The sequence below is a fragment of the Hyperolius riggenbachi genome, chromosome 8 (genome assembly GCF_040937935.1).
Source record: "Hyperolius riggenbachi isolate aHypRig1 chromosome 8, aHypRig1.pri, whole genome shotgun sequence".
NCBI lineage: Eukaryota > Metazoa > Chordata > Amphibia > Anura > Hyperoliidae > Hyperolius > Hyperolius riggenbachi.
The window spans coordinates 32,159,757-32,185,410 of record NC_090653.1 but is presented as its reverse complement, the minus strand read 5'-3'; the positions used below and the strand labels follow the sequence as shown (position 1 = coordinate 32,185,410).

Here is a 25,654-nt window from a genome sequence, read left to right as displayed (position 1 = left end):
AGCTCTTGTGGAGCTTCATTCATGTGTAGTCAATGATGATATTACAGTTACAGAAAATTCTGAATTTGAGTCCGAGTCTTCTTTTGAAAGACCAGTACCTGTGACCTTTACTCGTGATGATTTTCTGCCCGGTTCTGGTTTTGGCCTTGTCGTGTCGGACTCTGAGGTTGGCAGTTCCCCGACATGTCCTGAGGTTTCTCCTGTACTAGTGCACCCCGATGTGCTCTGTGACCCAGAAAGCCCAAGTGTGCCTCGGTTACCAGCGTACTCAGATGCTTCCTCAGTGGAGACATGTTCTGATATAGCCTGCCTGCTTGCATGCCCAGAAGTGGTCCCTGAAAGTCCTGATCTTGATGGGTGTCCTGCTAATTTTGAGTCTGGAATGATCATAGGTTCCATAGGGGTTCTTGGTGGTTCTCCATGTGAGCCTGGTGAGCGTTCTGGCTTCTTGGGATCTCTGCGGAGCTTCAAGACGTTCTGGGAGATTCCGGGAAAGGTTTTGCTTGGTGCCCTGAATACGATCAGCAATGGCTTTGGTGTTGTAAGGGACACTTCGAACAGGTATTGCGGCAGGTTTGGTATTCTTGGACGCTCCTTGGAAGGTGGTGGGTATTGCCTGGAGGGTGTCGATGGCTTCTTCTCTGGTGTCCACAGTCCTGATGGGTGTTACGCTGAGACTTGCAGTGCTGATGGGCATGTTTCGGTGGCTTCTGCTTCCGATGAGGTCAGTTTCGGATGGACTGACTCTGGAATTGGGCCTTGTCGGGCTGTCCTAACCTTCATGAGTCTTCAGTTAGAGTTTTGTGATGATACCAGTTTTGAGGGATGTCTGGAATCCATCCCTAGAGGGGGGGGGGGGGTACTGTGATGATCCGCTCAGCTGGCTGCACAGGCAGACAGCTGTTTGTCCATTCCTCTAGTCTGTGGGCTGCAGGTCTCTGGAACAGAGACCTGTCTTTCCATTGCAAGTTTCTGGTCTGTTCTCTTGCTGGGGAATTTGCATACATTCGTTATGCAAATCCCCTACCTGCCTTCTTTGATGACTGGCACTATAAGAGCTTTATGGTTCCCAGAATGCTTTGGTGGACATTTCCCTTCCATGGTCTGTTCCTGATGGACACTGCTGGAGTGTCAGCCATTGCTATCTAGTATAGTTAATTCCTGGGGGTTGCTTTATGCTCCCCTTCTAGCCCAGTCAGGTTGTATTATCCGTATTGCCTGTTGCCATTGTCCTGCCCCTATGGTGGTCGACAGGAAATGGTTCTGATCTCTGTTCTTGGAGTATAGCTGGTGCAGCGGTTGCTGCCAGCTATCTCTTCTGTTTCCTGGGATCGCGCTAGCTACTTTTTGCTAGCGCTGGGGATCCTTCTGTTCTGTCTCCTAGGATCGCGCTAGCTACTTTTCGCTAGCGCTGGGGATCCTTCTGTTCTGCTACTCTGTACCTGGATCACGCTAGCTACTTTTCGCTAGTGCTGTGGATCCTATCTCTCGTTTGTCCCTGTTTTCGTGTGTCTGTCTTGTCCGCTACTCTTGCTGCAGGCTCGGTGATGTAACCGTTAAGCAAGCGCTCGCGTCCTCTGTTTCATGTTTGTCTGTTAATGGTTAGTTAGGCGTGCTTGTCTCTAATGTGCTTATCACGTGGAGATCGCGCATAACCGCGTGCACTGTTGCGAATGAGTGCGGTGTTCGCGGTTAGCTAGCGTTGTTATTTTCCGTATCTCCTTATTGTATTTGCTGTGCCTTTGCTACCCTCGTATTCTATCCTGATCTGCCTTGTGTCACGTCTGGCGATCGCACCTCTCGCGATCGCGTTCCTATTTCGTATCTGCTGTTGTGTGTGCGCGGTCGCGGGGTGGCGACTGGATTGGCGCACACACATACAACCTATCCCTTTGCTCGATCTCATTCGCAATCGCTTCTCTTGCGATTGCGTTCTGCGCTTCGTACAATTCCTGTCTGGCATTTGTGGAGGTACAGAGGATTGGTTCCTCTGCACTCCCCAGCGCCATCTGCCGACAGGAATTTCCCTCTACAGGTGCGTAGCACCTTTTGCTGGGTGCCTGCAAATATACGCTTGTGGAGGATTTCCGCCGTGTCAGCGCACGCGTTGTGCGCTGATCACGGAGAAAGTTCCACAACCGTTACACTACCCACACTAAGCCACCGCCCACAACTGCACTGCTCATACTAAGCTGCTATCCACACTAAGCCACTGCCCACACTAAGCCACCGCCCACAACTGCACTGCCCACACTAAGCTGCTACCCACACTAAGCCACCGCCCACAACTGCACTGCCCACTCTAAGCTGCTACCCACACTAAGCTGGCACCACTAAGTCACCGCCCACAACTGCACTGCACACACTAAGCTGCCACCCACACAAAGCCACCGCCCACAACTGCACTGCCCACACTAAGCTGCTACCCACACTAAGCCACCGCCCACAAATGCACTGCCTACACTAAGCTGCCACCCACACTAAGCCACCGCCCACAACTGCACTGCCCACACTAAGCTGCTACGCACACTAAGCCACCGCCCACAACTGCACTGCCCACAACTGCACTGCCCACACTAAGCTGCCACCCACACTAAGCCACCGCCCACAACTGCACTGCCCACACTAAGCCACCACCCACAACTGCACTGCCCACACTAAGCTGCTACCCACACTAAGCCACCGCCCACAACTGCACTGCCCACACTAAGCTGCTATCCACACTAAGCCACCACCCACAACTGCACTGCCCACACTAAGCTGCTACCCACACTAAGCCACCGCCCACAACTGCACTGCCCACACTAAGCTGCCATCCACACTAAGCCACTGCCCACACTAAGCTGCCACCCACACTAAGCCACCGCCCACACTAAGCCACTGCCCACAACTGCACTGCCACCCACAACTGCACTGCCCACACTAAGCCACTGCCCACAACTGCACTGCCCACACTAAGCTGCCACCCACAACTGCACTGCCCACACTAAGCTGCTACCCACACTAAGCCACCGCCCACAACTGCAATGCCCACACTAAGCCACCGCCCACAACTGCACTGCACACACTAAGCTGCCACCCACACTAAGCCACCGCCCACAACTGCACTGCCCACACTAAGCTGACATCCACACTAAGCTGCCACCCACACTAAGCCACCGCCCACACTAAGCCACTGCCCACAACTGCACTGCCACCCACAACTGCACTGCCCACACTAAGCCACTGCCCACAACTGCACTGCCCACACTAAGCTGCCACCCACAACTGCACTGCCCACACTAAGCTGGCACCCACACTAAGCCGGCACCCACAACTGCACTGCCCACACTAAGCCACCGCCCACAACTGCACTGCACACACTAAGCTGCCACCCACACTAAGCCACCGCCCACAACTGCACTGCCCACACTAAGCTGACATCCACACTAAGCCACTGCCCACACTAAGCTGCCACCCACACTAAGCCACCGCCCACACTAAGCCACTGCCCACAACTGCACTGCCACCCACAACTGCACTGCCCACACTAAGCCACTGCCCACAACTGCACTGCCCACACTAAGCTGCCACCCACAACTGCACTGCCCACACTAAGCTGGCACCCACACTAAGCCGGCACCCACAACTGCACTGCCCACACTAAGCCACCGCCCACAACTGCACTGCCCACACTAAGCTGCTACCCAAACTAAGCCACCGCCCACAAATGCACTGCCCACACTAAGCTGCCACCCACACTAAGCTACCGCCCACAACTGCACTGCCCACACTAAGCTGCTATCCACACTAAGCTGGCACCCACACTAAGCCACCGCCCACAACTGCACTGCCCACACTAAGCTGCTACCCACACTAAGCCACCGCCCACAACTGCACTGCCCACACTAAGCTTCCACCCACACTAAGCCACCGCCCACAACTGCACTGCCCACACTAAGCCGCTATCCACACTAAGCTGGCACCCACCGCCCACAACTGCACTGCCCACACTAAGCCACCGCCCACAAATGCACTGCCTACACTAAGCTGCCACCCACACTAAGCCACCGCCCACAACTGCACTGCCCACACTAAGCCTTGCCCACACTAAGCTGCTACCCACACTAAGCCACCGCCCACAAATGCACTGCCCACACTAAGCTGCCACCCACAAATGCACTGCCCACACTAAGCTGGCACCCACACTAAGCCACCGCCCACACTAAGCCACCGCCCACAACTGCACTGCTCACACTAAGCTGCTATCCACACTTAGCCACCGCCCACAACTGCACTGCCCACACTAAGTCACCGCCCACAACTGCACTGCACACACTAAGCTGCCACCCACACAAAGCCACCGCCCACAACTGCACTGCCCACAGTAAGCTGCTACCCACACTAAGCCACCGCCCACAAATGCACTGCCCACACTAAGTCACCGCCCACAACTGCACTGCACACACTAAGCTGCCACCCACAACTGCACTGCCCACAGTAAGCTGCTACCCACACTAAGCCACCGCCCACAAATGCACTGCCTACACTAAGCTGCCACCCACACTAAGCCGCTACCCACAGTAAGCCACCGCCCACAAATGCACTGCCCACACTAAGCTGCCACTCACACCTGCACTGCCCCCACTAAGCCACCGCCCACAACTGCACTGCCCACTCTAAGCTGCCACCCACAACTGCACTGCCAACACTAAGCTACCACCCACACTAAGCCACCGCCAACAACTGCACTGCCCACACTAAGCCACTGCCCACAACTGCACTGCCCACACTAAGCTGCCACCCACAACTGCACTGCCCACACTAAGCTGCTGCCCACTCTAAGCTACCACCCACACTAAGCCACCGCCCACAACTGCACTGCCCACACTAAGCCACCGCCCACAACTGCACTGCCCACACTAAGCCACCGCCCACAACATGCCACCCACAGGTGTGTCCATGCACAATTAAGTATGCATAGACGCACATCACAACCATAAGCCACCACCCACAGGTGCTTCCAGGTCTGTGCATATTTACAGCCTTTGGTTAAAGTATAGAATTCCTGGCAGATGAGCAGTTGCTTCTTGTTAACTATACAGTTTAACTATGAAGTGGCCGACAGTCTGTCTGTTCATGATTACATCCTTTGATTAGTTTACAGGATTGCTGTATTTTACTATGCAACCCCGGCCTCCCAGTGATGTCACAGCTAAACAGCCTAGGCTATGTGTAATTCTCCTCCCAGAACATCCAGGGCCCATATGCAATTACCTTTTTCTCATTAGTATAATCCAAGTTAATATTTTTACATATTGTCAATAAAATGCCATTTAAGCCACCAGGAGGCAAGAAAATACACTGAATAATTTTCACAGCACTTTTTCACCTACTTTTGGTATTTTCTCAATTACAAAGTGCTAAAAAGTTACTTACCAACCGGCTCCCGACCCTGTGATCAATGTGAGCCTATGAGATGGGCTCACAGTGATCACAAGGACAGTAGCCAATGAAATTGGCTCACAGAGCTCTGCTGTCATAGTGACAGCAGGGAGAGTGTGCTGCAGCGGCAGGAGTGTGGCGGATCGGCAGGACCATGTGGCGGGCTTATTGAAGTCTACACCCCGGGAGAGATAACAGGTCCCAAGCAGGGCGTAGATTTCAATTAGCGCGGTCCGGAAGCAGTTAATGACATTTTTTAGCAGGCATCTCATGCTCAAGCTGGAATATGTGGAAAAAAAAACAAACTATATTTGTAATTGTAAACAGATTTGGGTTTATTTCAGCCTGATGAGACCGGGTCAGCCTGGCTTTATTGCATCACACAGTGACAGTGGGGGGCGTGGCAGTGGCGGGTATAGGACGGTCTCACTTCGGAACAGATTCTTCGACCCAGGAGAGGTAAGCGGGGTTACCCTGCTCTATGGGGACGCTGATCACCTCACACACTTCATACGGGTGGACAGATCTGTGGGGTGGATAGACAACAACACAGATAACGATGAGTATTACATCACACATAACCGAAGTGCACCTATTCATAATAACCCTCTGCACACAACACAAGAGACTAAATATGGGCAATAACATGTTAAAGGAAACCTGTAATGAAAAAAAGTGCCCCTAGGGGGTACCTACCTCGGGAGGATGAAGCCTCTGGACCCTAAAGAGGTTCCCTCATCCTCCTGTGTAGGCCTGTTGTAAAGAAGGGACCCCCAAACTCTTCAGAATCATAACAAGCCTGCACGGGCTCCGGTGGAAAAATCTGAGCCCGATCGGTCCATCTACTGCACAGGCAAAGGCAGCTTGTTCCATGCGCCGTAGAGCAGACCTAATTGGGCTCAGCTATATCCGCCAGAGCCCAAGCTAGTGCTAGAAGAGGAGCGCGACCCAATGTTAAGGAGGGTGCAGCGAGAGGCGGGAGGAGCGAGGAAGACATCGAAGGGGTGTCAAACTCAACCACAGAAGGGGCCAAAATCTAAAACATAGTCTAAGTCATGGGACAAATTTTTAAATAAGCTTTAACATTTATTGGACAGTCTCAAAAAAAGTGGCGTAACTATAGCGACAGTGGGGTGGGGGGTCCTGGATCCTCCACCTTCTGCAGAGTAGAACAGTGGAGCAGTTTGAGATTTACCTGCTCCCGTGCTGCATTGGGCCTCCTCTAATCCTCCTGACAGCCACACGCTCTGTGCTGCATCCCTCTGGCTCTGAAGTCACGTGATCAGGAGCTGGGGGTGTGCAAGCTCCGAGCATACAACTGCTGGAAAGATAAGTAAGAGACATGACGCATCGCTGGAGCAGGTCCATATTTGGGTCCAAGGAGGCGGCCACATGCTAATTTTGCACGGGGGTTGGCCCATGGGATGTAGCTGCATCAAGGCTCAAAGAGATGGGAAGGCAGTGTACTGTCTCTTTTACTGCTTACAATGAGGCCCATCTGAAGCTCTTGAAAGTCACATAAAGTAGCGAGGAGTGCAGCAGTCGGCCCGCGGGCCTTGTGTCTGACACCTGTGCTCTACAGGGTCCAGATAGTTTCCTCTACTTAGGTAACTATTTCCTTTTTGATCTGAGCTTCGGCTTGAGTTGACTTTAACGCTCTTTCTGCTGATTTTCATTCTATGCTGCATACAACTTGCATGCAAGACAGAATTATTAACGTCTCATTGACCATTTCTAATGACAGGTCCCCTTTACCTGACCTCATACTGAGCAGAGCGATGCTTCTCACCTGACGTATTCCGTCAGATCCGGGACCTTGGATGATCTGGTCTTAATCATCTGGGAAGAGAGGGTGACAGGTGACAACGAGTGACAGTCATTATGGACAGTGTACAGGTAATACAGCGTTGCTGGTTAGAGGAGTCCATTATTGTGTGGTGTGCCCAGCACACCCTCTGCCTCACCCAACCCCACCCTCTGCCTCACCCAACCCCACCACACCCTCTGCTTCACCCAACCACACCCCACCCTCTGCCTCATCCAACCCCACCACACCCTCTGCCCCACCCAACCCCACCCTCTGCCCCACCCAACCCCACCCTCTGCCTCACCCAACCCCACCACACCCTCTGCCCCACCCAACACCACCCTCTGCCTCACCCAACCCCACCACACCCTCTGCCTCACCCAACCCCACCCTCTGCCTCACCCAACCCCACCACGCCCCCTGCCTCACCCAACCCCACACATACAACATAATAAGTACTACACTCATCACAACACTCCGGGGAAAAGAATGTCTACTTCTTTTTCCCATAATAGCCAATACAACTACAGCTTAAAGTGCACCTGAACTCATGCACAGGACAGAAGGAAACAGAGAAATACACCTTGTAGGTATTTAGCCAGAAGAGCCTGTCTAATGTCCCCTCATCGATGACTAATAAGTTGTAATTTGATCTCTCAGATGTGTCAACTGACTGTCCCGGCAGAGAGGCTAGCACAGGATGTTTTAACCCTGTCTGCTTTCATGAAAGCAGGAAGTAGACGCATTGCAGATTTATTGCAGGATTTGTATCAGCTGTAAGTAAGATGTTTTTCTTTAAAGGTTATTATGCTGCTGCTTATCTTTTAGAGCAGAGAGGAAGTTCTGAGTTCAGGTCCGCTTTTAAAGTGACACTGGGTCAATCCCTGTGAAGTAAAGCTGTGAAAATGTTATCCAGGTTGCCAACTGTTCCATATCTGACTTCAATGTCAGCTTATTACTTTTTTTTTTTTTTTTTTTTTTTTTTTTTTTTTTGCTGTAAATATTGCCTTTCTTTATAGTTGGCCGGTGAGATCTCTGCCTAAGGATGCCTCAAGCAGTTGTCTTTCAGTTTTCTGCATGCCATGTGCGCTAGTATGCAGGGCTGCTCAAATCTGGATCCGGAAGACATCCGGATAATTTTATCTGGATATCTCTCAGTTACCTGTACGGGGGTGGGGGGTGTGTGTGTCAATCTTACCTGTCTGACGTATTCTTCGGTCCGTCCCTCGGCGCCTCCCACGATGCGTTCCAAGTGGCGGTTGCGTGATTACAAACACTTCCTCCTTCCGGGTTGAAGGAGGAAGTGTTTGTTGGAAGCTTCTCATCCATGCCCTCATCATCTCCCGCCTTGACTACTGCAATGCCGTACTATCTGGCCTCCCCTTAAAACGCATTGAACACCTTCAATCAGCCATGAATGCAGCAGCTAGACTCATCAGACTTTCCCACCGCTCTGCTTCCACTTCTCCCCTCTGCAAAGCCCTACACTGGCTCCCTATCAGCTTCAGGATCAGTTTTAAGGTTTTGTGCCTTACCTACAAATCTGTGCACAAGACCTGCCCAACCTACATTTCTGAGCTTGTCAACAGATATATACCTGCCCGTCCCCTCCGGTCCTCCAATGATCTCCGCCTGACCTCCCCACGCATTTCTCATTCCCATGCACGCTTACAAGACTTCTCAAGAGCTGCCCCCACCCTATGGAACTCTCTTCCACTCCCCCTCAGACTCGTCCCTTCCTTCAAAACCTTCAAGCAAGCCCTCAAAACACATTTCTTTAAAATAGCCTACCCCACATCTACCACACTCTCTCTGTCAATCACCCTTTCCACAGTCCTACCTTATATGTCCCCCCCACCCTTTAGATTGTAAGCCTTGGCAGGGCCTCCCCCCTCCCTTAGTATGTCCTTCTTAATTTTACTACCCCAGCCATTACACCCTTCTCATGGACTAACTCGTACTTGTTTTGCCGGGTCTCTGTAAAGCACATTTTATACCGATTATATGTATAACCTTGTGCCATGTTGTATAACCGTTTGCTACCTCTCTGTCTGTCACCCCTTGTTGCAATGTATGTATCCCTATTTATTGTCCAGCGCTGCGTAATATGTTGGCGCTTTATAAATACAATAAATAATAATAATCACCTGATGCGCGTGGACCGCATCGTGGGAGGCGCTGAGGGACGGACCGAAGAAGACGTCAGACAGGTAAGATTGACACCCCCCCCCCCCCAGGTAACTGGGAGATATCCGGATAGCAACTATCTGGATGTCTCCCGGATGCGGATTTGAGCAGCCCTACTTGTATGCAGAAACAGAGGCATGTTTTTACACAGCAGCTAAGGTAATTGATAAAGAAAAGGCACACAATGTGCAGAATTATGCTGCAGGGTGCCAGTTTTTCTTCTGAGTGCCAAAAACACATTCAAGTGTGAACTAGTCCATAGATTAAAGAGTTTAAATGTTTTTTTCCTGTGCAGAAAAACGCTCAGAAAACAGACACGTGTGACCCCAGCCTCACACTTATCCCTGCAACTTTACAGCCCCATCTACACGAAACGATTCTATTTACGATCCGATTAAATCCGACTTGTCCAAACGGGATTTGATTCGATTAAATTCGATTTCGAATCCCGATCGGACATGTTGGATTTAATTGGACCGTAAATAGAATCGTAATCGAATCGCACATAGAATCGTATCGTGTAGATGGGGCTCACTTGGGCGATTTGCAAAGCAGTAAAAAAAAAAAAAAAATTGTATCCTGCACCATTTTCAGGCGATCGCGTTTAGTGCTACAGAAACGCTAAACGCAATCGTGGAAAATCGCCCCAAGTGTGAATGGCGATTTTTGGCATTAATCGCCAAAAATCGCCACAGCAAACCGCTAGCAAAATCGCTAGCATTTGGCAATTGTGAATGGGGCCTCAGCCATAATTTCTTTAATCTGTTGTATCAAATAGAAGAAAGTAACCGGCACTGCTTTATCTGGATCGTTCTGGATAGGATCTTTAAGGATCTGATGTTCAGGGTATGTTGCCCTTGATGTGCTCAGGAAGTAGAAAAACAACCACTTACCTCATCACCATAGGAAATAAATTTCCGGCACTATCACCAGGCTAGTCTTCAATAGGTTTAATGGTATCAACAAATCTTCTATCCATTTCAAACAATGTAAAATATATTTCACATACCCATATGTTCTTTCTACCGTGGGGCAATGTGGGAGCAGCGGTCCGCCTGACGACCGTTTCGCTTAGTATAAGCTTCCTCTGAGGCTCCGTGCGCTAGTGTTTTGCAAGTGTGAATGGGGCCTCAGCCATAATTTCTTTAATCTGTAATGCTGAATTTTGCAAATTTTCACATCCGATTCTTTTGGTTGCTTTTTTACGTATTTTTTTTGTAACGATTTTTCTGTGCCTGGCAATGAAGTTAATTTACATGAATTTGTATGCAATTAACTGCATATTTGCATGCGATTTTTCACATTTGGAATGTGCAAATTCGCAATTCCATTGGCTCGCACTGTATGCAATTTGCATGTTTGCTGAAAAAAAATAAACAAAAAAGGCATACATGTAGGCCATGATTTCTCTGCAAAAAAATAGGATGTGAAAATTCGCATTAAAAATGCACAAATGCGATGCCATTGAATTGCATTAAGTGTGCGGAAAATTTAGCAAAAAACAGAAATGTCGTGCGTCAAAGCATCCTAAAGCTACGTATGGAAAAGACATTTTCATCAATCAAGACGAGGCATTTGTAATTAGTCACATCCAGTGTCGGTATAGGTTGGCTATTACACCATCTGGGGTAAAAAGGGTAACAACCTTCCACCAGGGGGAGCACACAATGATCAACAGCGGATAACAGAGGAGCCAAAGGGTATATAAAATAATTAAAAACATTTTAAAATAGGAGGAAAGGGAGGACTTACCTCACCAGATTAACTCCACAGTTTATAAGAAAAAAGATCAATATGCAAAAGCTTCAACACATTTCACTTTTGGCTAAATTCAAATGATCAGACAGGAAGAGGCGGGTTTGCTGCGATAGTCCCTCCCACTCACCCCTCTTCACCCGCCCCATTCATTCCCCTTTAAAGAGAACCTGAGGTGGTTCTTGGGGGGGCATTGAGACAGAGAGGTATGTTCTCTGCCTCATTACATGCCTCTGTGTCCCCACACCGCCGTTCTCTGCCTCCCCACCACCGCGCTATGGCCCCATCTCGAAGATAAACAGAGGGGAGAGGGATTCCCTGTTCAAAATCCCCACCAGGGGCGTTCCTACAGGGTCTCCAGAGCTGCCATTGGGCAGCTCTCTCTCCCTGGCCGCGCCTCCTGCCACTCCCCCGCCTCCCTGCATGCTGTGAAAGACACACACAGTCTCCCCATGCATTGTCATGGCCCAGAAGCGACAAAAGTGAAAGTGGTCCAGTGTGCCTCACAAGAGCGGTGGGGAGCAGCGGTTTTAAAGGCTACTTGATCCGCTCAGCCCCGCGGATCAAGTAGCCTACTTTTTTTTTCATTTTATGAGCCCAGATCGGGCTCTTTTTAAAAAGAGGGAATGGGAGGGTAATAGGAGGGAACAATGCCACAAGCCTGCCTCTTCCTGTCCGAGAATTTGACTTCAACCAAAAGTTACATTTTTCAAGGGGTGATTACAGGGATCAGGGGGAACAAGGAGAGGAAGGCGCAAAGCACAGAGGTGTTTGGATCCAGCATGAGCAAACCTCTGTGCTTACCTTAGGTAGCTTTGTTTCATGTCACGTACTTCACCTGCTGGCTTAAAGGGGCACTATGGCGAAAAATGTTAAAATTTAAAATATGTGCCAACATATACAAATAAGAAGTACATTTTTTTTCCAGAGTAAAAAGAGCCATAAATTACTTTTCTCCTATGTTGCTTACAGGAGGTAGTAGAAATCTTACAGAAGCAAAGGTTTTGGACTAGTCCATCTCTTCAGGCAGGGAACACACTTGACTGTTTTCGTGCGCGTTTTCTGCACAGAAAAACTGACAACTCATGTTAATCAATGGGCTAGTCCATACTTAATATGTTGTTTGCGCGCAGAAAGAAAACTGACATTCTGCATCCTGATTCTGCACATTTTGGCAGTTTTCTCTATAAATTACATCAGCTGCTGTGAAAAAAAGCACGCGTTTTCCTGCTTGAAAACACACTTGGTGTGCAGAAAAAGTATGCAGGAAAACGCGCGCAGAAAACTGAGGCAGGGAACACACTTGCAGGGCCGTTTTCCCCTGCGTTTCCCAGGTTTCCGTCGGGTTTTGCGGTCGCGTCTAACGCATGCGTTTTTCCGCGTGCGTTTCTGCGTTTGCATGGCATGTAGTGTCATGCAATGTGCGGAAAAAAGCAGAAAACTGTGCGGCTACAAAACGCGGAAAAAAACGCGAACGCAAACGCGCACAAACGCATGCGGCGCAGCGTTTCCCGAGCTAGGCTATTATTTTCAATAGCCTCTAAAATCGTGCGCGTTTTGCCGTTCGCGGCAAAACGCGCAGAAACGCATGTAGTGTGTTCCCTGCCGATGAAAGACAAGTGTGTTCCCTGCCTCATAGGGGGATTCTCAGGGATTTATTTATTTTCAAAACAATTAGTGATTGGCAGTTGCTCTGTCCAACTGCCAAAAAACTGTGTAGCGAGCAGGGAAACTGGCCAGCATCCTAAACCTTCTTAGTGAGTGTCTTTATCTTTATAAAGAATAAAATCCTTGCTGAGAAACCCCTATGAAGAGATGGACTAGTCCAAAACCTGTCGTTTCTGTCAGATTTCTATTACCTACTGTAAGTGACAGCAACATAAGAGAAAAGTAATTCATGGCTCATTTTACTCTAGAAAAAACTTACTTCTTATTTGTCTAAGTTTGCACATATTTTAATTTTTTTGCCATAGTGCCCCTTTAACTGAGAAACTTTTTAACCTCAGGTCTGGGGACTTTGCCTTGTAATGTAGAGACTTATTAGCTGCAAAAGAACCTGTCCACACATCTGCGTTGTAAAGCAACACACTGCTGATAGAGTTCTATTACATTGCGTGGGACAGCACTGCATTACAAGCAGAAATGTACGAATCAGTGTGTAGACAGAATGCAGTGCTATACAGAGTATTAGTGTAGCCATCAGTTAGTGCCGTCTATGCAGTGCCCGGTGATACGCATCGCTGAAATACTCCCAGCAACACCAAAGTGTGCTCACGTCCTAAAGCTACTCCACTACTGAAAACTGTACCAGTGAAACCAGAAAGAGGAGTTCTAATAAAAAGTAAAAAAAGTCTATCCCTCCTCACTGTTCCTACTGGACACATTTTGTTGTTGTTGTTTTAAAGTGGATCTAACCTCAGAACTTCTTCTTTGCTCTAAAAGAGAAAGTACACCATGATAACCTTTAGAGAGGAAAAATGTCATCATTACAATTTACATTCTTAAAACAGAAGGCATTTGCAATGATTCAGATTTAAGTGTGTAACTGTGGTTACCCACAATGCACCACTGCTGAATATGCAAATTATCTCTTTATGTCCCTGAAGCCAGGCTTGCATCCAGAACTGTTGGTGTAAAGCCAGCCTATAGTTAATAAATTTGACAGAGCCAAATCAACCTCACATGTAGACACCCTGATTTTAGACTGTTGGTCCTCCTCAGTACATGGCAGGGATTGATATGGCTTTATAGGATAGGGTTGCAACGGTATGAAATGCCACGGGATGATAACCGTAAAAAAAAAAAAAAAAAAAACACGACGGTATGACGGTATTACACAATTATTTGGACCTGCTCCCACCTTACATTAAATAATGTGCCCCCTATCCACCCCAGTAGTAGGTGGCCGCAGCATAGGTAGCCAGGGATAGGTGTAGCCAGGATAGGTGCCTGCAGCATAGGTAGCCAGGGATAGGTGTAGCCAGGATAGGTGCCTGCAGCATAGGTAGCCAGGGATAGGTGTAGCCAGGATAGGTGCCTGCAGCATAGGTAGCCAGGGATAGGATTGGTGCCAGCAGTATAGAGAGCCAGGGATAGGTGTAGCCAGGATAGGTGCCTGCAGCATAGGTAGCCAGGGATAGGTGTAGTCAGGATTGGTGCCCGCAGTATAGATAGCCAGGGGGGACGCAGCAGCAGCAGGGGGTACAAAACAAATACTCACTTGCTGGCAGCCGGTCGTCCTGCACGCTGTACTAGCTTCATTCTACTTCCTGTTCTTCCAGGGGGCGCTGTTTCAGGGAAATAGGACAAGAACAGGAAGTAGAATGAAGCTAGTACAGCGTGCAGGATGACCCAGCTGCCAACAAGTGAGTATTTGCTTATCCTCACCGCTGTTCGTTCACCCGCCGCTATGTTGCTCCGCCCCCCGGTAGCCCCGCCCCCGAAAACCGGTAAAACGAGACTGTGCATGGTATGATTACCATGCACAACCAAACCGCGTTATATCGTCTACTACCCTACTATGGGATAGGGCTTGGACAAGTACAACAGAGTAACCAAGCAGCTCGGGTGACACAAAACTACTAGGAAAAGCGTGTTAGATTTTTAGTAGGAGGGCTTTTTTTGGTCTCTTAAACCTCTATACTTTCCTAGTAGTTTTGGGTCACCCTGAGCTTCTTGGGTATGCTGTTACAATTTACAGAAATCCTAAAAAACTTGAAGCTTGACCTGGATTAACTTTGCAAGGAGCACAGAAAGGGTTAAGCCTCAGTCTTTGCCTGTACAGCTACTGATAAGGCTAATTACTCTGATTTAGCTAAAGGCAGCTCACTGCTTTGGATTTCTACAGCATTTATATGTGGAATGAAAACTTTTCATTGTGTGCTGTGCAACAGTTTGGGTCTGCTTTAAAAAAAAATTGTCTTTATTACAAGTGACTACTTCAGTTCAAATGAGGTGAAAGCAGAAAATGTCCTAGAGCAATATTTGTGCAGCAATATGGCTGATGTGCAGTAACAAGATCACTCACCAGCAACACTTCACTGTCCTCCTCAATCTTCCCCTTCCACTCATATCTGGTGAAGGAAAACAGAGCCGAGCTGTGAATACAGAGCTAACAGACCTGCGTGTATGTCTGTGTGTCGCGTGTACATGTGCAATGCTGAGACAGTGAGAACACGCCCACTTCATGTGTGCTGTCAGTCCCCTCCTAAAAGCACTGCTGCTAGGGTAGTGAAATGGACTAGGACACGAATGCCATCTCCAGCCTTTTATTCCTGCAGACATTCTTTTTTTAGGGCATGTTCACACGGACGCCTGCTCTGCGTTTACCGCCAGCGCCCGGGACTCGTCGTTAAACGCTCCCATTTAAGTGAATGGGAGTGTTTGCACAGGGGTGTTTCCCGGTGTTTGCGCGAATATGGCAATCCAGTCCCGATTTTTCCTGTTGTTTGAGGCGACCCTGGAGACTACATATAGCATCCAGGGTCGTTTAACCACCGCATCTAGTGTGGCCTATGGGGACAAAAAACAAAGACCACGATGGGAAGCCACTGAAAGCCTGCACACCATGCTGCCGAGACGCCATTGAACGAGATGCTGGGCGGACGTCCGTGTGAAAAAGACCTTACTGTAATGGCTGCTGTAGTTGCAGCTGTGTGGTCCCTACAGCCGGTCCCTGCTGTTCTATTTCCGGTTAGGTGAATGGGTGACGGGCGGGCTTATCTCCTGGCTCCTCCTCAGGCGTGTCACCTCGTCCTCCTCTTTTTTCCCTCCCGTGTCCTCAGCACTCTGCTCCATCCTGCGTGTGGCTGCTCTAAGATCAGAGGAAAGGTGTGATGGTGAGCTTAGCAGGAGGTGCACCGGGCAGATACAGGAGGAGGGTGACAAGCTTGAGGACGAACCGAGGGATGGTGAACAAGAGCCAAAGTTAGTCAACCATTAACCTGACAGAAGAACAGAACAGCAGCGCCAGACGGCAGTGACCAGACAGCTACAGCTGCCGCCACAGGGAATGGTCCATGGGCTCATACCAAACAGTCTTACTTCCTGTGTTGGGATTACTATGAATGGCTTCAGCCACCAGGACTCGGTTAGTAGGGTATACATATAGCACGGGTACACTGCAGTGTTCTCCCCAGGCAGTTTTAGCCGGGTGCTCCATCCGGCTAGTTTTGGTGAGCACCCGGCTGTCATCCGCTCACCTCCTCCTCTGCTGTAAGCAGAGTTGCGCACAGAACCACTGGTCCTGCATTCTCTCATGATGCCCCACCCGGCTACTATTTCATGCAACCCGTCTGGAAAAAATTATTTGGAGAACACTGCACTGCCATGTAGATACACGCAGGTAGGTGAGTTCAGGTAGTTGATTAAAGAGGCACTCTAGTGATATATAGTAAAATCAAGACATTTGGAATCAGGATGATACCATTTATAGTAAAAAGTAATACATTATTCAGGATACTCACTTTCACGGTAATTATGCTGGTTTCAGCATCAGAATCTCTTTCTATATACAATATTGCCATATATGGGTATGTGGCTGCGCCCTGCCAGTAATGTTTAGCCTTGACTGATTAGCTGTGTGGAATTCTACACATATCGCATCATTTCAGACTCTCCTTTCACACTGGTGGACAGGGACGTTGCTAGACCCAAAGATTAGTGGCACGTGCCCCGGATCTATTCTGGAGTGCCCCGGATGTCCCCTAGGCAGAGTCAGCTGTGGTGCCTCAATGGCGGGCATGCTGGGAGCTGTGGTGCATCAATCAGGAGTATGCTGGGTTCTGTGGTGCCTCTATGTGGGCATGCTGGGTGATGTGGTGCCATGCTGAGCGCTGTGATGCCTTTATCGGGGCATGTAGGGGCCTGTGGTCCTTCTGTGGGGGCATGCTGGGAGTTGTGGTGCCTCAGTGGGTGGCCTGTGGGAGCATGGGAGGGGGTCCACTAGGTCAGTGAATTCTATGGGGGAACAGCCAACCTGGCAGTAGGCCAGCCTGCCCAACAGAAAGTCAGACCAGCCAGCACAGAAGCCAGGTAACTCTACCTAGTTATGTTTAAAGAGGCACTTAAGTCATAAAAAAATGAGTTTTACTCACCTGGGGCTTACCCCAGCCCCCTGCAGCTGATCGGTGCCCTCACCGTGTCTCTCTGATCCTCCCGTCCCCACCGGCGACCACTTCTGGCAATAGCAGCATAGGGGGAGATATTGTGGCTGGGAACGCGAAGAATCACTCGCGTTCCCATGCCTGTCGGGTCCTGACAGCGAAACCGGAAGTGGTCGCCGGTGGGTCCAGGAGGATTGGAGAGACACGGCGAGGGCACCGATCAGCTGCAGGGGCCTGAGGGAAGCCCCAGGTGAGTAAAAGTCATTTTTTTTTATGGTTCACTTTATATCAAGCTGCCTATTTATATGATTGTGATATGCTGCATTTATTTATTTTTGTATTAATGGAGAAAGGGCTTCATCCCACATTTTGCTGAGCAGGCCTACTTAGACTACTATTACGTTCATGTAATTTTGGCTCCATCTATAACCACACCCACATTATGGTGCATGGCCACACCCATTTTCCAGCTGGAGTGCAACGCCCCTGCTGATAGCCAACTGTACATACGGAAATCAGATTTTTATTTTTCAAACGCCGCCGCGATCGCTCTATACTGTTTGATTTTTGTTGTGCCCAAAGCCTTGAAAAGCAACAGGAAGAAATGGGAGGAAACACTTGGTGGCAATGGGACGACTGACAAGGGCAGCAGGCTGGAGAACTCACATTGAGGTGATCTGCGGTATGACGTTCACACAGGCTGCCAGCTTCCTCTCCACCAGACCCCTGTACAGAGAACACAGAAACACATGATAGGTCAGACACCGGTACATATGTGTCATTTACGGACTTTACATGACAAGGGTGACAATATGTTGCTGTGTGAAAGGCTGGATGATGCGTCCATACGAGTGTCTCCTTTCAAAGGTTAAAGGGATCCAAGCAGCTTTCTTCTTCTGCAGTTTGTCTTTGGTTTCTAATAGCTGTAGGAGCTGCCATTTTCCCCTTCTCTTCCCTTATTTATCCAGGGGAAGGTGTGAGTGTAATAAAGTGTGATTCTCAAAACTGTTTGAAGTACAGTGTCCTATCTGCCCACCTCCCCTGCTGATGAAAGCTTTTGTTTGCTCATTGCTACTGCTAATTCCAGCAATCCTTAGCTGCCTGATTTTTCTGCGGATGGCAGGCCGCAGAAGTAGAGCAGTAAATGCATTTATCAAACATTTATATGTAAAAAGAAGATGTAGAATGGAATTTTTTTTAGTAATGAGCCACACTGTTGGCATGCTTTTTTAATGAGCTACTGAGATACCGTGGGGGCAAATATGCTGCTCGGTTCCCTTTAAAAACCTCAACTGGGCTCAAACATTTATATACTTTACATTGCAAAAACGCTAACGCTCAAAAATGCTGCATGTCCTGCATTTGCGATTTTGGTAATCGCAATCGCTCCAGTGGAATTAATTTGGCCCATCCAGTAGCATTTTAAAAACCTTCCTAAACGCTTTAAACAAAAAACAAAAAAAATCACTCTAGTAGGTTCCAGCCCTAACATTATTTTAGGTGGTAACTAGTAGAAGGGCCTGCCCTTTGAAAAAAAGGCACTAGGCCTCGGGCACCCCCCCCCCCCCCCCACACAATGCACACACCCGTTCATTGCCAGCACGCACACACATCACTGCGCACGCCCATCCCCCTCCGTTGTCCGTGGACCCGCCATGTGCGCCAGGCATGACACACGGACACTGGGAGATGCAGGACAGGGAGATTATTATGCTATAATGTCTCCCCTATCTCTTGTACAGTGCAGCTTTAGGACCTATTTCCACTAAGGTGCTGCGTCTGTTTCGGATGCAGCACGTGTGCCGTTGCGAAGCTGCAGTGGAACCACTAGCAGCACGGTGGCGTAGTGGTTGGCGCTCTCTCCTTGCTGGTCCCTGGTTCAAATCCCAGCCGGGTCAACATCTGCAAGGAGTTTGTATGTTGTCCCTGTGGGTTTGTTTCCTCTGGGCACTCCTGTGTGGGTTTCCTCTGGGCACTCCGGTTTCCTCCCACATTCCAAAAAATTGTCCCCAGACTACGATACATACATAGACATATGACTATGACAGGTGTTAGATTGTGAGACCCTCTGAGAGATAGTTTAGTGACAAGACAATATACTCTGTGCAGCACAGCGTAAGATGTCGGCGCTATATAAGTAGAAAACAATAATAATGAGAAGAACCACTATAGCCGTACCATGCATGGCTTTAGGAAGTTAGATGCGATGTGGACGGCAAGCCTACTGACTGAATAGGGAGCATCTCTCCATACAACTCGCGTGCAGGGAAGTGCTGCGAATTTGGACTTAGTGGAAATAATTGTATTAAGCCTTGGCGAACCACTACGCACAACCACTTACCGGCCGATGCTTTTAGCTACCGTGTCGTTAGGGCAGGTGACATAGGCGGCGGACAGGGTTCCGGATACATATACCTCCGTGGCCATCGAGAAAGCTCGCAATCCCACAATCCTCAGCAGCAAAGGATACATATACAGCACGACAGCCTGGCAATGGAAGGAGGAGAGAGCAACGTGTAATAAATGCCTGTGTTATTCAGAATTTAACACACATAATACCTAGGATGATCTGTACTGATAGATGTGGGAATCCTGACACATAACATACGAAAAGGCACTCTTAGCACTGCTACTCCACGGAGAGACACTATTGCTCTGAAGAAGCGGTTTTGGGACTGCGAGATGCTGTGCTTTTTGAATTAACTATTGAACGAGTGTATTCATTAAAGGACGACATGCAAAAATTTGTAAAATTAAAAATACATCCATATAAAATTATAGTACATTTCTCCCAGAGTAACATGCACTATACTTTACTTTTTTGCTATGTTGCCATCATTTACACAGGTAGTAAAAAGCTGACAGACTTTGGGCTAGTCCATCTCCTAATGGGAGATTTTCTGTATTACCCCTATTCTTCACAAAAGCGCTCCCTGGTAGGGCTGCTCAAATCCGGATCCGGGAGATACCTGGATAGTTGCTATCCGGATATCTCCCAGTAAACCTGAGCAGGGGGGCAGGGGGTTCAATCTTACCTGTCTGACGTCTTCTTCGTCCATCCTACGGCGCCTCCCACGATGCGCTCCACATGATTACAAACACTTCCTCCTTCAACCCAGGAGGAGGAAGTGTTTGTAATCACGTGACCGCCGCTTGGACCGCATCGTGGGAGGCGCCGAGTAACGGACCGAAGAAGACGTCAGACAGGTAAGATTGACCCCCCCCGCGTAACTGGGATGTCTCCCGAATCCGGATTTGAGCAGCCCTGCTCCCTGGAAAGGATCTATACAAAGCTGTCAGCAAGTCTCCCTACTTGTTTGCACACTACTTTGACAGTTAGACTGAGCAACAGCAGTTTAGTAAGTGCTTTTGTAAATAGATAACCGAAAAACCTCCATGAGATGGGCTAGTCCAAAACTAGATCTGTCAGATATTTACTATGGTACCTACTGTAAGTGCTGTCACCATAGGAAAAAAGTAATTTATATTGAATTTTACTCTGGGACAAATATAAATCTTATATAAGTACGTATTATAAATTTTACAATTTTCATGATACTTCTCCTTTAACCTCCTCAGCATCAGGCTCGGGATGGAAATCCGCAGCTCAGAGCGGTAACCACGAGCCTGACTTGTGGTAGCTGCTGGGAGGTCTGTGCAGAGCATAGCGCACAGCAGACGATTCAACTCACCTCCTGGGGGATCCAGAAGCCGACAGCCATTCTCCTTCCTGTCCTTGGAGGCGCTTGATCCCTCTGGAGAGAATGCCGTTTGTCATATGGCGACAGATGGCGATCTCACTATAGAGGTAGTTTGCCATCCGGTGGATGGAGGGAGAACTGCAGCACTGGATTCCAGGGAGGTAAATGCTGGGCTGCGACAGGTCTATCTATCGGTATGATTTTTCCCTGCTTATAGGTTCTAAAAGCACGAGAAAATATTGCACTGCTTTTAGATCCTAAACTCCGGAAGTAATCATACTGCCAGGGAGGTTAAGGCATTGCCCTTTTTTTAGCGTATTTGAAGTTTTTATCATTTCGGGTGCCTTTATCCAGTTCTAAACAATGACAAAAAGCTCAAGCACAATCCTAGCAGCGCGGGAGAAGGGCGAGGTGACGTTTAGGAGTCTGAAGTTCCTCTTAGCTCTCGGTTTCTGCCACGACTACGATGGGATGGCGCTCTGCTAAGCGGACAGGAAGATACTCACAATGGCCGCCACTGAAGCCCCGAGTTTCACAGAGGCGTAGACTGGATGCATGAACTCACCTGAAGAAACACACAGACAGGGAATTAAAGGGGAACCTCTCCAACTGCTGCCATTACCAGCGCCCTCTGCAGGCACCTGCGCCATCATACTCCGAGCCAGCAGTGCCACTCAGATCAGGTCAGACATGCTAAGAATTCTGGCTTGTATGCAAATATCATGGAAATGTTATTTTGAATCTGGCCAATCAAAAGCAGTTGCATGCAAGCTGCTATTATAAGTATTTTATTGGCCACCCCTGCAGATAATTGACTTACACTGGCCTATTATTTATTTATTTATTTATTGTATTTATAAAGCGCCAACATATTACGCAGCGCTGGACATTAATTTAGGTTACAGACAATATTTAGGGGTGACAAACAGCAATATGACAATGCAGGAATACAAGAAAACCAGATCACACACCATAGTATGAGTACCAGGTAATGCTTAGTCAGTCACTGGATGGGAGCATGGGGATTAGGCAAGTTTGGTTCACTCAGATCCATAGGATGGGTGTACGGTAATGGAGGTGCATGATCAGGTAGGACACACAAGGAGGAGGACCCTGCCCAAAGGCTTACAGTGTAGAGGGAGAGGTAGGGACACGAAAGGTAGGGAACCAGCATTCAGCTGTGGAGGGAGGGGGGGCAGTGCAAGGCGAGAGTGAAAAGGTGAGTTTTGAGGACCTTCTTGAAGAGAACCATCCTTTGACTTTTTGATGAGAGAAGTTGCTGGTTTCTTTGGGGACACTAGAGGCCCCTAGTAGTGATGGGGAATAAGTACCCCTTATACATTATGCCGGTACAGATGAATTTTATACAGATTTACTAGGGTATCCTGAAGTGGTAAGTATACCATGTACAAACTCTGTACAGAGAGTCCCCTGGCTGGGATTCGAAATGGGGACCCAGCGCTGCAAGGCAAGAATCCTGTAGGCAGCGTGATGGCATAGCGGTTAGCGCTCTTGCCTTGCAATGTTAGGTCCTCGGTTAGAATCTCAGTCAGGCCTTTATCTACACGGAGTTTGTATGTTCTCCCCGTGTCTGCGTGGGTTTCCTCCGGGCACTCTGGTTTTCCCCCACATCTTAAAAAACATACAGGTAAGTTAATTGGCTCCCCCCGAAAATTGGCCCTAGCCAACGATACATACACTACACGATATAGACATACGACTATGGTAGGGACTAGATTGTGAACCTTTCTGAGGGACATTAAGTGACAAGAAAATATACTCTGTACAGCGCTGCGGAAGATGTCGGCGCTATATAAATACTAAATAATAATGGCACCCACTACGCCACCGTGCTGCCCCAGCGATCCATTTAAACAGAGTTCAGTGTTCTCCCCAGAAATTTTTTCCAGCCGGGTGGCATGAAAAAGTAGCCGGGTGGGGCGAGCGGAGAGAATGCAGGGCCGGTGCTTCTGTGCACAACTTTGCTTACAGCATAGGAGGAGGCGAGCCGATGACAGCCGGGTGCTCACCAAAACTAGCCGGGTGGAGTACCCGGCTAAAAGAGCCTGGGGAGAACATTGGACTTTCTCAACATTTTTACAACCTATATCCCTTTATGAATGTCTTACGGCCCGTCCATGCTGAAAAATTGCAATTACGATCATGATGCGCTATGATTATGGAGGCAATCGGCAGGAGTTATTACAATTCCCACCAAAAACATAAAAAGGTGCTGGAAGTTTTTTCAAAGCAATCTGCCAATTGCAAATGCAGGCAAACTGCAGCAGGCACTGCATTTGCGATTGGGTTAAAAATGACTATCTTAATCACTAGTTATCTATAAAACGCATGCAGTACGAAAATCAGATCAATGTGCAAGCAGTGTAGAAGGTAGTGTTGTCTGGATCATAAACGATTCGGATCTTTGATCCGAATCTATTTTGTGAGTCGAATCATCCGAATCATCAAAATGAGTGATTCGGATCGCAAAAGGGGCGGGGCCATGAGCGACACGCCCCCTCTCAGCGGGGTCCTGGAAGCAGAGCAGAGATGGATCGCTCTGTTGAAGGGGAGCCAGCCTTGCAGGGAGACAGGTAGATGAGAGAGAGGGGACATCGGTGCCACTGCCAGATATGTGTAGAGCACACATACTGGCTATAACGTGCTGCTGATTATAGGCTGTCTGTTCCGTAGTTGTGCACAGTGAACACATTGGAAGCTTTTGGCTCAGCTCAGCACAGCTCAGTAACTTTGCAGGCACTGTGATTGCAGTGCAATATGATCCTCCTGCACTCGCTCTAAACAGCTGCACTGTACTTCTGGGAATGCTTTGGGGAATGCTTTCTTTTCACTGTGCGACGTTTGCATTCAAAGTACACAGATGAGCATATAGGTGAAATACATGTAAAGCATATGATTGCAGCATGTGGGTATTGTGTGCAAACAAACATTTCTGCTCTCTGCTCATCCCTCCTCTGTCCACTCCTTGCCCTCTGTCCATCTTCTCCCCTTCTCTGCGTGTCCACTCCCCTCCCCTTCTCCTGTCCACAGCAGGGAAAGACCTGTCCTGCTATTCATTTCACCCCCGAATGCTTCGGTAGTAAAATGATCCGAGATTCGGATCAAAGATCCGGATCTTTTCAATGATCCGATTCGAATCATCCGGATCATTGAAAAGATCCGAACTTCCCATCTCTAGTAGAAGGGCCCTTAGCGCCAGTTCAAAAGGACAGCGCGTGGTGGCTTGTTTTATCGAAATCAAACGCTTTTCTGCTACTGCACCAGAAAGCATGTGACATCATTTGTTGGGGGTGTTTAGAGCCCTGGGGGATAGGATGTAACTATGAACACCACTGACTCCAAAATCTGCATGTTGGATTCGGGAAAAATTGATTGACCATGTAAAATGAGTAAACAAAGGCAAACACTGTGAGATTAACGCTCCCATTTATCTCAATTACAACATGGTAGATCCCTAGTAATTCTGTGCAGCATACACAGTGTTATCATGCAAGTAGTCTTCTTTAGGGGACCAGCAGGAAACCTCATAGGGAACAGTTCTCCAATCACAGCACAAAGCGTTGTGATTGGCTGAATAGTGTGGGCGTAGTTTACTACGACCTACTGGAAACCTTGCAGTTCAAGGGGGTGCCGGCCACCCAATCAAGTTAGCTAAATTTCCATAAGAGGTTTACTGCTGGGTCCCCTTTAATGTGAACCCCAGGTGAGAGTGATATGGAGGTTGACATATTTATTTCTTTTTAAATAATACCAGTTGGTGACTGAATCACACCAGAAACAAGCATGCAGCTAATCTTGTCAGATCTGACAATAATGCCAGAAACACCTGATCTGCTGAATGCGGCGAATCGGTGCGGAGCGGCGGCGATCGTAAAGTACACCCAGCTAGCAAAGTGCTAGCTGCGTGTACCAAAAAAAATTATGCAAATCAGCCCACCAGGGCCTGAGAAATCCTCCGCCGCGGTATAGCCCGAACTCAGTTCGGGCTTACCGCCAGGGAGGTTAAAAAGAAATACATATGGCAGCCTCCAGATCACTCTCACCTCGGGTTCACTTTAAGTAAACTAGCCATGCAACCAGCACAGTATGGACAAGCCCCCTCCATCGCTCCTATAAATCAGCCAGATAGTAGTAAAGTATCTGATCAGGAACCCCTACACCGGCCACTTCCTCTGTCACTGACTAGCAAAGCTGCAGAATGCACCCTGCTTGACATGTTTTGTCCATCCCCCTCCTACCTAAGCAGCAGGATGATGGCTGCTGACCCACAAAGTTGGCAATTTACCCCTCCAGCTGGGCTGATTCACAACCTATGCCATTTCTGTGTACTGTCTGTGGGGTTTTAGCTGCACAACCCTTATAGAAATACGTGGGCGGGGCCTAACCATGGGCTCTCATAAGGAGCAGTCCCTGCCAGGCATGCTGGTAGTCTTCCATACCTCCGCCAGCCTCTGTCTCACACACACCGTACATACCTGCGTGCGCCACGCAACCTCCGCCCCACGGAAACACCCAAACCCTGATACCCGGTCTATATGGCTCCTGCCCCTAACAAAAATGGCGCCCAGCAGGCCTCGCTGCGACCTCCGCCCGCAACCAATATGGCGCCCGGCGCCTCCCGCCACCACCAGCATGGCGCGCGCGCGGCGTCCCCA

At 48.7% G+C, this 25,654-nt stretch overlaps 1 protein-coding gene across 4 annotated transcripts; it reads right to left on the bottom strand.

Moving 5' to 3' along the window:
- Positions 1 to 5,734: 5,734 nt before the first annotated feature.
- Positions 5,735 to 25,648, bottom strand: CUTA (cutA divalent cation tolerance homolog). 4 transcript variants are annotated; one of them, XM_068250167.1, is made up of 7 exons: positions 25,475 to 25,562; positions 21,485 to 21,543; positions 19,619 to 19,764; positions 17,944 to 18,003; positions 15,201 to 15,246; positions 7,214 to 7,263; positions 5,735 to 5,950 (listed from the first exon to the last, which is right to left on the bottom strand). In XM_068250167.1, the coding sequence occupies exons 2-7, from the start codon at positions 21,533 to 21,535 to the stop codon at positions 5,851 to 5,853; spliced, it is 453 nt and encodes a 150-aa protein (XP_068106268.1). In that variant the 5' UTR covers positions 21,536 to 21,543; positions 25,475 to 25,562; the 3' UTR covers positions 5,735 to 5,850. The 4 variants fall into 4 exon arrangements, with proteins under 4 accessions (XP_068106268.1, XP_068106267.1, XP_068106269.1 ...); XM_068250166.1 differs by lacking the exon at positions 25,475 to 25,562 and adding an exon at positions 25,385 to 25,464; XM_068250168.1 differs by lacking the exon at positions 25,475 to 25,562 and adding an exon at positions 25,439 to 25,457.
- Positions 25,649 to 25,654: the final 6 nt, after the last annotated feature.